This window comes from Mobula birostris, chromosome 6 (genome assembly GCF_030028105.1).
Source record: "Mobula birostris isolate sMobBir1 chromosome 6, sMobBir1.hap1, whole genome shotgun sequence".
Taxonomy (NCBI): domain Eukaryota; kingdom Metazoa; phylum Chordata; class Chondrichthyes; order Myliobatiformes; family Myliobatidae; genus Mobula; species Mobula birostris.
In genome coordinates, this window is record NC_092375.1 from 185,808,881 (window position 1) to 185,822,694 (window position 13,814).

At 40.9% G+C, this 13,814-nt stretch overlaps 1 protein-coding gene across 1 annotated transcript in view; it reads right to left on the bottom strand.

Annotated features, from left to right (window-relative positions):
• Window positions 1–9,145, bottom strand: part of LOC140199640 (bile salt export pump-like) — a 92,282-nt gene extending 83,137 nt beyond the window's left edge. Inside the window, exons 1-2 of the mRNA XM_072262059.1 lie at window positions 9,129–9,145; window positions 8,969–9,017 (exon numbers count right to left, since the gene is read on the bottom strand). Of these exons, the coding sequence (XP_072118160.1) occupies window positions 8,969–9,017; window positions 9,129–9,130 (51 nt within the window). The 5' untranslated portion in view covers window positions 9,131–9,145. The remainder of the gene's footprint in view (window positions 1–8,968; window positions 9,018–9,128) is intronic.
• Between the last annotated feature and the right edge of the window lie 4,669 nt (window positions 9,146–13,814).

Sequence of the window (13,814 nt, forward strand, 5' to 3'; positions counted from 1 at the left end):
TTGGTGGAAAATCCATGCAGTTGCTGAACAAGACAATGTTCTAACTGTGAGGATGCTGCGACATAATGAATTGGTAAGTGTTGTGTATTTAATATTTCAGTGGATTTGTAAATGCATTGTTTGAGTTAGCATTCTTGTTCTTAATCATCATGCAACCTGGTGATGAACTAGACTACAATATTAGCAGAGTCATGAAGTTAGTGGATTCAGCCCAGTATATCACGGGTAAAGCCTCCCCAGCCATTGAGGACATCTACATGAGATGCTATTATAGGAAAGCAGCATCCTCACCACTTAAGCCGTGCGCTTTTCTCACTGCTGCCATCAGGGAGAAGGTGCAAGAGCTTCAGGAACAAGAACAGTTGCTACCCCTTAACCTTCAGGCTCTTGAACAAAAGAGGACAACTACACTCACTTGTCCATCCATTGAGATGTTCCCACAACCAATGATCTCACTTTAAGGGATCTTTATGTCATTATCTCATGTTCTTGTTATTTATTTACTAATTATTTATATTTGCATTTGCAGTTTGTTGTCTTCTGCACTCTGGTTGATCTTTCATTGATCCTGTGGGCATGTGGCCAAGAGGTTAAGGCATTGGACTAGCGACCTGAAGGTCGTGAGTTCGAGCCCCAGCCGAGGCAACGTGTTGTGTCCTTGAGCAAGGCACTTAATCACACATTGCTCTGCGACGACACTGGTGCCAAGCTGTATACGTCCTAATGCCCTTCCCTCGGACAACATTGGTCTCATGGAGAAGGGAGACTTACAGCATGGCCAATTGCTTGCCCAGGCCTGCGCCCTGGAGGGTGAAGACTTTCCAGGCGCAGATCCATGGTCTCGCAAGACTTTAATTTACTATACTATAGATTTGCAATTTGCCCACAGGAAAATGAATCTCAGGGTTGTATATGGTGACATATATTGTACTTTGATAATGAAATTTACTTTGAGCTTTGAAGCAATTCCATACAGAACAAATGCTGAGAGATAAATTGGCCAATGCTGAAAACTCCTGCTTTGGAATGGTTCAGCTTTAATTAAAGAGTGGAATGAATTTTTACTGTTGAAAAGCCACGTTGCTCTGTTATGATTTCATACCAAAAATCTAGCTTTTCAGTTATACATCACATCCAAATCAGTGATAGAAGTAGTAGATAAGGCCCAGCCCATCATGGGTAAAGCCCTCTCCACCACTGAGCACATCTACACAGAGCATTGTCACAGGAAAGCAGCATCCATCATCAGAGAGCCCTACCATCCAAGGTCACGCTCTCTTCTCGAGGATGCCATCAGGAAGAAGGCACAGGAGTCTCAGGAATCACACCACCAGGGTCAGGAGCATTTATTACCACTCAACCATCAGCCTCTTGAACCAAAGGGGATAAATTCACTTGCTCCATCACTGAACTGTTCCCACAAACAATGTACTCACTTTCAAGGACTTGTCATCACATGTTCTCAATATTTTTTTTAAATTTGCATAATTTGTTGTCTTTGCATTTGATGGGTTGTCTACTCTGTTGGGCGCGGTCTTTCACTGATTCTATAATGATTCTCGGACTTGCTGAGTACGCCCGCAAGAAAACAAACCTGAGGGTTGTATATGGTGACACAGAGTATGTATTTTGATAATACATTTATTTGAACTTAAGAACTTTGAAACTGAACTGCTAAATATTTCCAACATTTTCCAATCATATTTCAGGTTTCTAGCAACTGCTTCCTTTCAGTATTAGGACTCTGTATGTTGGATGATCGCACCTGCATTTGCACATGCATGAAGGCCAAGCTCCAACTTTATTTTCAAATGCAGAAATGCATATATCCATAGGTCATTCTCATATCAGACTGTGAAATTCTAGAGCCACAGAAAACAAACTGTGCAAACAGAAAAATAAGAATAATGATAAATAAATAATCAATAGATATCTAGAACATGTCACGAAGAGACCTTGACAGTGAGTCTTGAGGCATTTTAATGCAAGGGATTTGCAGTAACTTGCACATCTTGTGGAGATCCATGCCAACTTTGGGAATAGTGGGCAGGTTTGTGACATCTATTGCAACGCTGTTTTCTCTTCAGCAGTACTAAAGTCTCCTTGAAATTGACATCTATGATGTGCTCTCTTCAAAGTAAATATATGTCAGCATATATCAGAATCATAACGAGAATCAGGTTTATTATCACTGGCATGTGACGTGAAATTTGTTAACTTAGCAGCAGCAGTTCAATGCAATACATAATATATAGAGCAAATATATACAAATCTATAGAATAGTAACTATAACATGATCAATGAAAGATAAACCAGAGTGCAGAAGATGACAAACTGTGCAAATGTAAATATAAACAAATAGCAATGAATACCGAGAACATGAGATAATGAGATAAAGAGTCCTTAAAGTGAGATCATTGGTTGTGGGCTCATCTCAACGGATGGGCAAGAGAGTGTAGCTCTCCTCTTTTGTTTCTAGAGCCTGATGGTTGTGAGGTAGTGATACGAGTCCAGAGCCTCTTGTACCTTCCACCTGGTGGCAGCAGTGAGAAAAGATCATGGACTGAATGGTGAGGATCTCTGATGATGGATGCTGCTTTCCTGTAACAGTGTTTCATGTAGATGCACTCAATGTTTGGGAGGGCTTTGCCCGTGATGTACTGAGCCAAATCCATTTTTTTTTGTAGGATTTTCCATTCAAAGGCATTGGTTTTTCCATACTAGGCCGTGCTGTAGCCGGTCAATCTACTCCCCACCACACATCTATAGAAATTTATGAAGGAATAGTAACTTTTCTTGAACCTGACAGTTTAGAGAATCAAGAACATTGTGCACAGCATGGCACAGGCAAACAGATAAATGACTACTGACTCACTACTGAATCATCCTCTGTTTCACAGCAGGAGTTGAGGAAAACTGCCACAACATGACTCAACAAGACAAAGACAATCTGTCAGCTGGCCATGAATCATATCTACTTCTTCTGTAATCATGACAAAGAAATTCGTCCTTTGTTTTGGTTACCAAATTACAGGAAGGATATAAATAAGGTTGAAAGAGTGCAGAGAAGGTTTACAAGGATGTTGCCAGGACTTGAGAAACTCAGTTACAGAGAAAGGTTGAATAGGTTAGGACTTTATTCCCTGGAGCGTAGAAGAATGAGGGGAGATTTGATAGAGGTATATAAAATTATGATGGGTATAGATAGAGTGAATGCAAGCAGGCTTTTTCCACTGAGGCAAGGGGAGAAAAAAACCAGAGGACATGGGTTAAGGGTGAGTGGGGAAAAGTTTAAAGAGAACATTAGGGGGGGCTTCTTCACACAGAGAGTGGTGGGAGTATGGAATGAGCTGCCAGGCGAGGTGGTAAATGCGGGTTCTTCTTTAACATTTAAGAATAAATTGGACAGATACATGGATGAGAGGTGTATGGAGGGATATGGTCCGTGTGCAGGTCAGTGGGACTAGGCAGAAAATGGTTCGGCACAGCTAAGAAGGGCCAAAGTGTCTGTTTCTGTGCTGTAGTTTCTATGGTTCTATGGTTCTATGGTTTCTTCATCACCAAAATCCACCCAACCTGATAAACCAGGAACAGTACCTTCCTGAGCTTCCTTTAGGTTATGTATGGTATGCAGAGAGCGCAGGAGAAGCACAATGATAAAAATGAAACACTAGGAGATTTGTGATCAGTAGCACTACTTTGTGTGGAGCAAAAATAACACGTTGTTGTTCAAAGAGATATTTTTTAAAGATCAGTTTTTCTTGATAAATTGACATAGAAAGACCAAACAGTGAAAATCAGCCACAAGCAAAAGGGCAAGACAAGGGAACGCACCAGCCCGTGTCGAGGTTTCAGAAGCGGAAAGGGTGAGCAGTCCCAAGTCCTGGGTGTCAGCTTCTCTGAGGATCTATCTTCAGCCCAACATATTGATGCAGCTACAAAGAGGGCACAGCAGCAGCTAAATTTTACTTGGAATTTGAGAAGATTTGGCATGTCACCAAAGACACTAGCAAATTTCTACAGATGTACCATGGAGAGCACTCTAACGCTGTCTAATATGAGGGGGAGCACTGAACAGGGTTGATATAAGCTGCAGAATGTTGTAAATTCAATCAGCTCCATCATGGGCCCTAGTGTCCTCAGCATCCAGGATTCTGTTCGCATTGCTGCCATCAGCGGGGAGGTACAGAAGCCCGTAGGCTTCATTAGTTGCAACTTTCTGGGAGACTGGCAAAGGGAAAGCCACTGCTGAAAAAAAAACTCACATGAATTCTCAGATAGTTTACCAGAAGACATGTGGGAGCCTCTAAAGTCAGGTAGAAGAAGGTTCTATGTCTGATGAAGCTAAAATTGAGCTTTGCAGCCATCAGACTAAACGTTATGTTTGGTGTAAGCCACACAATTCACATCACCAAAAACACACCATCCCTACCGTGAAGCATGGTGGTGGCTGCATCACTTTGTGGGAATGCTTCACTGCAGCAGGTCTTGGAAGGCTGGTGAAAGTAAAGGATAAAATAAATGCAGTAAATGCAGGGAAATCCTGGAGGGAAATCTGATGCAGTCTGCAAGAGAACTGTGACTTGGGAGAAGACTTGTTTTCCCGCAAGACAATGATCCCAAGCATAAAGCCAAAACTATACAGGAGTGGCTTAAAAACAACAAAGTTAATGTCCTAGAATGGCGAAATCAGAGTCCAGACCTCAATCTAATTGAGAATTTGTGGCTAGACTTGAAAAGGGCTGTTCACTCATGATCCCCATGCAATCTGACAGAGCTTGAGCAGTTTTGTAAAGAAAAATGGAGAAAAATTGTAGTGTCCTGGTGTGCAAAGCTGATAGAGACCTATCCACAGAGATTCAAGGCTGTAATTGCTGTTAAAGGTGCATCTACTAAATACTGACTTGAAGGGGGTGAGTAATTATGCAATCAATTATTTTGTGTGTTTTTTTTCATTTATAATTAATTTAGATCTCTTTGTAAAGATCTGTTTTCATTTTGACACGAGTCTTTTTCTGATGATCAATGTCAAATAAACCAAATTAAACCCACTGTGATTCAATGTTGTAACACAATAAAACATGAGAACGTCCCGGGGGGGGGTGGGGTTAATACTTTTTATAGGCACTAGGTATACTTCTTACGGCAATTTACTGTATTTATGTATTGCAGTGTGTACTGCTCTCACAAAATAACACATTTTATGACACATGCCGATGATATTAAATCTGTTTCTGATTCAGATTCTGCAAAATGCATTCTTAGCAGCACAGTTAAAAGGTGATATTGCTAATTCCTTGTATAAGACTCTAAGTTATATTTGAGGAAGAAATAATCATAATGGGCCAGCATGCTAGGGTAGTGGTCAGTCCAAATGCTTCACATCACCAGTAATCATTGACCAGGATTCAATTCTTGCTGCTGTATTATAAATTTTATATATACATCATTATAAGAGGATTATAAGTTCTCCCTGTGACCACATGGGTTTCTTCCTGGTGTCCTGGTTTCCTCCCACATTCTAAAGATGTATGAGTTAGGGTTAGTGAGTAACTGGCTTGCAATTTTGGTAGTAATCTATGCATTTAGCCGAAAGAGATGGGGGAGATTGTACTTGGAATTTTATGTCCGTATTTACTCAGGATTTGGACACAGCGTCTATGAAGTGAGACAAAGGAGCAATAAGGTCATGGACCCTAAACAGATTACAGAGGAGGAGGTGTTTGCTGTCTCTAGGGTCTGACAAGGTGTTTCCTCAGATCCTGTGTGGGGCTGCAGGGGTCCTAGAAAAGATATTTGAAAAATCATTAGCCACGAGTATGGTGTTGGAGGTTTGGAGGACAGCTAATTTTGTTCCATTGTTTAAGAAAGGCTCTAAGAATAAGTCAGGAAGTTATAGGGCGGTGAGCCTGACATTAGTAGTGGGTAAGTTATTGGAAGGCATTCTAAGAGACTAGAAATATAAGTATTTCGATAGACGGGCTGATTTGGGATAGTCAACATGGCTTTGTGCATGGTGGGTCATATCTAAACAATCCTGTAGAGAATTTCGAGGGAGTTAGCAAGAAAGGTAATGAAGGAAAGGCAGTGGATGTTGTCTACAAGGACGTTAGCAAGGTCTTTAACAAGGTCTTGCATGGGAGGTTGGTCAAGGAAGTTCAGGCACTTGGCATTGAACATGAGGTTATAAATTTGATGAGACTTTGCCTTTGTGGGAGAAGCCAGAGAGTGGTAGTAGATGGTTGCCTCTCTGACTGGAGGCCTGTGACTTGTGGTGTGCCACAGGGATTGGTGCTGGGTTCATTGTTATTTGTCCTCTATATCAATGATCTGGATGATAATGTGGTAAACTGGATCAGCAAATTTTCTGATGACACCAAGATTGGAGGTGAAGAGGACAGTGAGGAAGACTATCAAAGCTTACAACAGAACTTGGATCTGCTAGAAAAATGGGCTGAAAAATGGCAAATGGAATTTAATGCAGACATCTGTGAGGTTTTGCACTTTGGGAGGACCAACCAGGAAACGTTTTATACAGTGAGTGGTCAGGCACTGAGAAGTGTGGTAGAACAGAGGGATCTGGGAATACAGATCCATAATTACTTGAAAGTGGTGCCACAGGTAGATTGGGGTGTAAAGAAAGCTTTTGGCACATTGGCCTTCATAAATTTGAGTACAGGAGTAGGGATATTATGTTGAAGTTCAACAAGATGTTGGTGAGGCCTAATTTGAAGTACAGTGTGCAGTTTTGATCACCTACCTCCAGGAAAGATGTCAATAAGATTGAAAGATTACAGAGAAAATTTACAAAGGATGTTGCTAGGATTTGAGGATCTGAGTTATAAGGAAAGGTTGAATTAGTGGAACTTTATTCCCTAGAACGAAGGAGAATTAGGGGAGATTTGACAGAGGTATACAAAATTATGATCAGTATAGATAGAATAAATGCACTGAGGTTGGATGATACTAGAAATAAAGGTCATGGGTTAAGGGTGAAAGGTGAGAAGCTTAAGGGGAACTTCTTCACTCCGAGATCAGTAAGAGTATGTAATGAGCTGCCAGTGCAAGTGGTGTAGGTGGAATCAATTTCAACATTTAAGAGAAACTTGGATAGCTATGTGGATGGGAGAAGAATGGAGGGCTATGGCTCAGGAGTTGGTTGTTGGGACTAGGCAGATTAATAGTTCATCATGTACTAGATGGGCTGAAGGTCCTGCTTCTGTACTGTAGAGTTCTATAACTATAACTGTAATGGAATGCAGTTACACATTTTTCCTTCAGAAAGTATAATGAACATATCTAGTGAGCTTCTCTCAAAGTTCAAAGTAAATTCTATTATTAAAGTACATGTATGTGACCACATACAATCCTGAGATTCATTTTCTCACGGGCATACTCAGTAAATCCAAGAATCAATGAAAGACCAAAACCAACAGGACAAACAATTGATATGCAAAATGCAACAAACTGAGCAAGTGCAAATGCAAAAGAAAAAAAGGAAATAATAATCATAAATAAATAACCAATAAATATGAAGAATATGAGATGAAGAGTCCTTGAAAGTGAATCCATAGGTTGTGGGAACAGCTCAGTGATGGAGCAAATGAAGTTATCCCATCTGGTTCTGTTGGGGGGGGGGGGGAATCTGTGTCTGTGTGTGTCTTTGTGTGTCTGTTTTTGATTCTGTCTTATTTTTAATAATTTATTTATGAGTTTCTACAATACAACAAAAAAACCATCAGCAAAAAAGAGATTTATGCAGTGCAAAACAAACATGACTAATGCACAATTCATAACAATAAATAAAAAGCACCCAAAATAAAATCGTATATAGTTGGTTCTGGACTTGTTTATTTGCATAAATCCATCGGGTAAAGGTTTAATATCTACTATTCACGATAATTCAACGACCTTGAGGCGTGCCCCCTTTGATAAAATTAGAACTGCCTGTGTCATGATTTAAATATTTCTCTGTCCGATGAGATTTGGGATTCAATTCTTAATTCAGTTAACTCAACCTCTTTATGCACTCGCCATTGTCTTTTGCAGTTCAAGGCTCATATGTCTAAAACTAAATTATTGCGGTTCTATCCTGATATTAGTCCCTTTTGTGACAAGTGTAAAGGGGGGAGCGAGGCTTCTCTTATCCATATGTATTGGGCTTGTCCTAGTTGGAGAAATTTTGGAGAGAAGTGTTTTTAACTTTATCCCATATTCTTAATTGCCACTTAGAACCTAACCCTTTGATTGCTCTTCCTGGCACCTCGGGTGAAGTTGACATGCATTTGAGTCCGACTAAACGTCGAACATTATCTTTTGCCTCTCTTTTGGGCTAGATATTTAGTTCTTCTTAGGTAGAGAGATGTTACCCCAACCACTCATGCTCAGTGGCTCGGAGACATTATGTCCTGTTTAGACCTTGAAAAGATTCATTACTCACTTCTTAATTCGGACATTAACTTCCATAAGGTGTGGGGACCTTTTCTTGAATATTTTCATAATTCCTCTTTAGATTAAAAGTTTATCTTCCTTTTTTTTGTATTTTATTCCCTTACTTTCAGCTTTTTTTTCTGGTTAAGTTTTATGGTCTTTTTCATGTGAAATATGTTATAGTTTAGGTAGTAGACAATATACGTTTTTATATTTGCAGCTCTGTGGTGACAAAAGCTCTGTTTAACTTTTCTTTACATTGAAATGGTTGACTTGGAGTTGCGTAGTGGGAGGGTGGGGAGGATTCTGTCTTTATGTGTGTGTTGGTTTATTTCTTATGTTCTTAAGAACCAGTTAATAACTCTTAACACATTATTGTACCCTGGCATCACGGAGAGTTTACCTGAGAGTTAAGAATAGTCTATTTCTAACTCTACTTGTTTGTTCTAATATAAAGGAACCAGCAGACCCCCATTTTGAAGCTTACACAAAAATTTAAAATACAGAAATACTGTCAATAAAAAGAATTCAGAATTACCAGCTCAAAAAATCCGATTTTAATGCTGTCTTCCTTTTTCAATGCTGACCTTAAATACAATAAACTTAAAAGTCAATAAAGCCCAAGGGTAGCCCAACATGAACAAATTGCGGTTAGTGTATAACTAACATCAAAATGTTAATACTTTGTTTGGGCTTACATCTTTTCATTGTTATTGTCAGTTTTTGAAGAATTTCCATTTACCGTGTAGACGTTTCTGTAAAACAGGAACCAGACAAGGAGTGAAAGAGAAGAAATAATTTCAATGTCAACAACATTCATTATTTTATTGCCATGCCATGAAGCACGTAATTTTATAAACGTATATCATTTTACATTATCAGTATACTCAGTATACTCACTTTTCACTTGAATCATGAATATCTGTAATAGGAAAAGCATCTGTCAAATGATATAATAAAAACAGCAATGACACACTCTGAGTGGCAGGGTGGAAATATGTCCATACCTTCCCGCCACTAGCCTGCAAGTCCCCCTTGGGCAAGGTGATGCACCTGTTTAACGCCTTCCCCCACCCCGATCAGGGTCATGTGAAGCCACAGGAGCAGGTGATGGATGAGCAACTGGCACAATGTCACAAGTCCTAGCGATGCCCAGCAGACAATCTCTGAAGAGCATTGATAATGACTGGGGTCAGCCATCTTGTAAAGACACCTGCCCAGAAGAAGGAAATAGCAAACCACTTCTGTAGAAATATTTGCCAAGAACAATCATGGTCAAGTCCATAATCACCCACGTCATAAGACAGCACATAATGATGATGATGAATGATATACTTACCTTTAATTGGAGAATATGCCCAAGGCCCTTTTCAGAGTTTATTGAAAAACATGGAAACTAAGGCAACAGTGTGTAATTTCCCTATTGCTATGTACAGTAAGTATATAAGAGAGGAAAACAAGGCTCTGTTACAAACAAGGCAGAGGTTCATTTAATCTGATGCCCATTCAACCCAAGATTGATTAATTTTATTAAGAAGTGGTCCAGATAGTTATTTCTAGCGACATGGATAGCGATTAATATGCCAGATAATGGGCACCTGTGGTAATTCAAAAGGGAAGAAGGTAACTTTACAAACAACTTTTTCAGCACCCCAAAGTTTTCCTAAAAAATTGAGCTTTTTTACCTAGATATTCTGACTCAAATGCCCTATTGTCTTCACCAAGCGATCGAAAACGACGAAGAATAACAGAATTTGACATTTTCAAAGTAGCTTGCTTTCATGGAGCTGTTCAATTCTGTTGATTAACTGAAGAAAATGAGGAAAAATTTAAAGTTAAAATATAATATTAAAGAACATAGAACAATTTAGGAATAGGCCCTTCTGCCCACAAAATCTATGCCAAACACAATGTCAAATAAAACCAAGTCATTAATTAAACCAAACCATTCCCTGCATATTCATGCATCTATTTCACAGTCTCTTAAACACTAATATTTATTTATTGAGATACAAGGCCCCTCTGACCCTTTGAGCTGTGTCATCCAGTGGTGGTTGTCTCTCGGGGTCCGAGGAAGACTAAACATTGTGCGGTCATCTGTGGATACGCATATGGCTTCGGAGGCTGAAGTCTGAAGCACACAAGCGGTTGCAGGTTGGACATGGAATGGCGGTTGTTAGAACAGGTGCACACAGCTTTGTGGCGTCGGTCTCGTGCTGCTGCAAGGTGCTGATTTCGGTCATCCTCAAAGTCAGACGCAGCTTTTCTGGTCAGGGCGCGCCACGCAGCCCTGTCGGCTGCGGACTCTTCAAGTCGTCGAGGCTGGAGGTCTGCCCATTTGATGTACGATTTCAGATTGTCTTTGAATCTTTTTCTGGGGCAGCCCTGATTGCGACTGCCATGATTAAGCTCACCGTAGAGCAGCTGCCTGGGGATTCTTGTTTCACCCAGCCCCAGAAGAGGTCCCAATGATCCTGAAACCTGAAACCCTGCCCCCCACACCAGTTCCTCCAGTTCCTTCCTGTAAAGAGGCAACCACAACTGCACTCAATACGCCAAGTGCAACCTAACCAGAATTTTAAACAGCTGAAAAGAAATTTTAAAAAGTTAATAATTAGTGAGTTCAATGGATGTTCCAAGGACTGTTCTCTGTGTAAAAATGTAAGGGAGATATCCATATTTCTGTAATTTTAAACCTGCTAGCCTCATAACAGGGTGGTGGGGTGGTGATGTGTCTTTACCAAAGGAGGTGTAAGGTGCTTCTTCCCTCCGCTAGCCTACAGGTCACCCTTGAGCAAGGTGTGGCACCTGTTTAGCCCCTCCCTCCCCCCCGCCCAATCTGGGTCACGTGAAGCCATGGGAGAAGGTGGTCAGAATCTGAATCAGGTTTATTATCATGGGCATGTGACGTGAAATTTGTTAACTTAGCAGCAGCAGTTCAATGCAATACATAATATAGGAGAGAAGAAAAAAATAAATTAAAAAATAAAAACTTAATAATAAATAAACAAGTAAATCAATTACGTATATTGAGTAGACTTTAAAAATATGCAAAAAACAGAAATAATGTATATCAAAAAAAATGAGGTAGTGTCCAAAGCTTCAACGTCCATTTATGAATCGAATGGCAGAGGGGAAGAAGCTGTTCCTGAATCGCTGAGTGTGCACCTTCAGACTTCTGTACCTCCTTCCTGATGGTAACAGTGAGAAAAGGGCATGTCCTGGGTGCTGGAGGTCCTTAATAATGGACGCTGCCTTTCTGAGACACCGCTCCCTGAAGATGTCCTGACTACTTTGTAGGCTAGTACCCAAGATGCACAATTAACATTAACATTCATTTTTGTTGGAAGGATTATCTATACAGATTCCAGGAAAAAGAATTATTTGTTGGATTGAAAGGCTCACTTGAGATTAAGTTATTAGCTGCTACGATCGTGGTGGGTATTTAACAATCTGTTTACATCTACCACTAGTAGTTCCAAAATCTGATGACCCAATATTCTCTAATGACTACTTCTGTAGATTTTTATTATCATCCATCACAATATGCATAGCTATATGGACAGAAAAGGAATGGATGGTTATGGGCTAAGAGCAGGTCGGTGGTTCTAGGTGAGAGTAAGCGTTTGGCAGGGACTAGAAGGGCCGAGATGGCCTGTTTCCGTGCTGTAATTGTTATATGGTTATATGGAGCTGACTAGACATACAACCTTCTGCAGCTTCTTTCGGTCCTGTGCAGTAGCCCCTCCATACCAGACAGTGATGCAGCCTGTCAGAATGCTCTCCACAGTACATCTATAGAAGTTTTTGAGAGTATTTGTTGACATGCCAAATGTCTTCAAACTCCTAATGAAGTATAGCCGCTGCCTTACCTTCTTTATGACAACATTGATATGTTGGGACCAGACTAGATCGCTGGTCATATGAGCAGCTGGTGCATATCACAAGTCCTGGTTATGTGACCACAGACGCCAGGCAATCTCCAGGATGGAGATGTCTTTCTTTTTTAAAGAAAGAGGCTTCCATTCCTCCACCATCAACTCTGCTCTCAAACGCATCTCTCCCATTTAGAACATAGAACATAGAATAGTACAGCACATTACAGGCCCTTTGGCCCACAATGTTGTGCCGACCCTCAAACCCTGCCTCCCATATAACTCCCACCTTAAGTTCCTCCATATACCCGTCTAGTAGTCTCTTAAACTTCACTAGATTATCTACCTCCACCACTGACTCAGGCGGTGCATTCCACGCACCAACCACTCACTGAGTAAAAAACCTTCCCCTAATATCCCCCTTGAACTTCCCACCCCTTACCTTAAGACCATGTCCTCTTGTATTGAGCAGTGGTGCCCTGGGGAAGAGGCGCTAGCTATCCACTCTATCTATTCCTCTTATTATCTTGTATACCTCTATCATGTCTCCTCTCATCCTCCTTCTCTCCAAAGAGTAAAGCCCCAGCTCCATTAATCTCTGATCATAATGCATACTCTCTAAACCAGGCAGCATCCTGGTAAATCTGCTCTGTACCCTTTCCAATGCTTCCGCATCCTTCCTATAGTGAGGTGACCAGAACTGGACACAATACTCCAAGTGTGGCCTAACCAGAGTTTTATAGAGCTGCGTCATTACCCCACGACTCTTAAAATCTATCCCTGGACTTATGAAAGCTAACACCCCATTAGCTTTCTTAACTACCCTATCTACCTGTAAGGCAACTTTCAGGGATCTGTGGACATGTACCCCGAGATCCCTCTGCTCCTCCACACTACCAAGTATCCTGCCATTTACTTTGTACTCTGCCTTGGAGTTTGTCCTTCCAAAGTGTACCACCTCACACTTCTCTGGGTCAAATTCCATCTGCCACTTCTCAGCCCACTTCTGCATCCTATCCATGTCTCTCTGCAATCTTCGACAATCCTCTACACTATCTACAACACCACCAACCTTTGTGTCGTCTGCAAACTTGCCAACCCTCCCCCTACCCCCACATCCAGGTTGTTAATAAAAATCACGAAAAGTAGGGGTTCAAGAACAGATCCTTGTGGGACACCACTAGTCACAATCCTCCAGCCTGAATGTACTCCCTCCACCACTACCCTCTGCCTTCTGCAGGCAAACCAATTCTGAATCCACCTGGCCAAACTTCCCTGGATCCCATGCCTTCTGACTTTCTGAATAAGCCTACCATGTGGAACCTTGTCAAATACCTTACTAAAATCAAAGTAGATCACATTCACTGCACTTCCCTCATCTATATGCCTGGTCACCTCCTCAAAGAATTCTATCAGGCTTGTTAGACACGATCTGCCCTTCACAAAGCCATGCTGACTGTCCCTGATCAGACCATGATTCTCTAAATGCCCATAGATCCTATCTCCAAG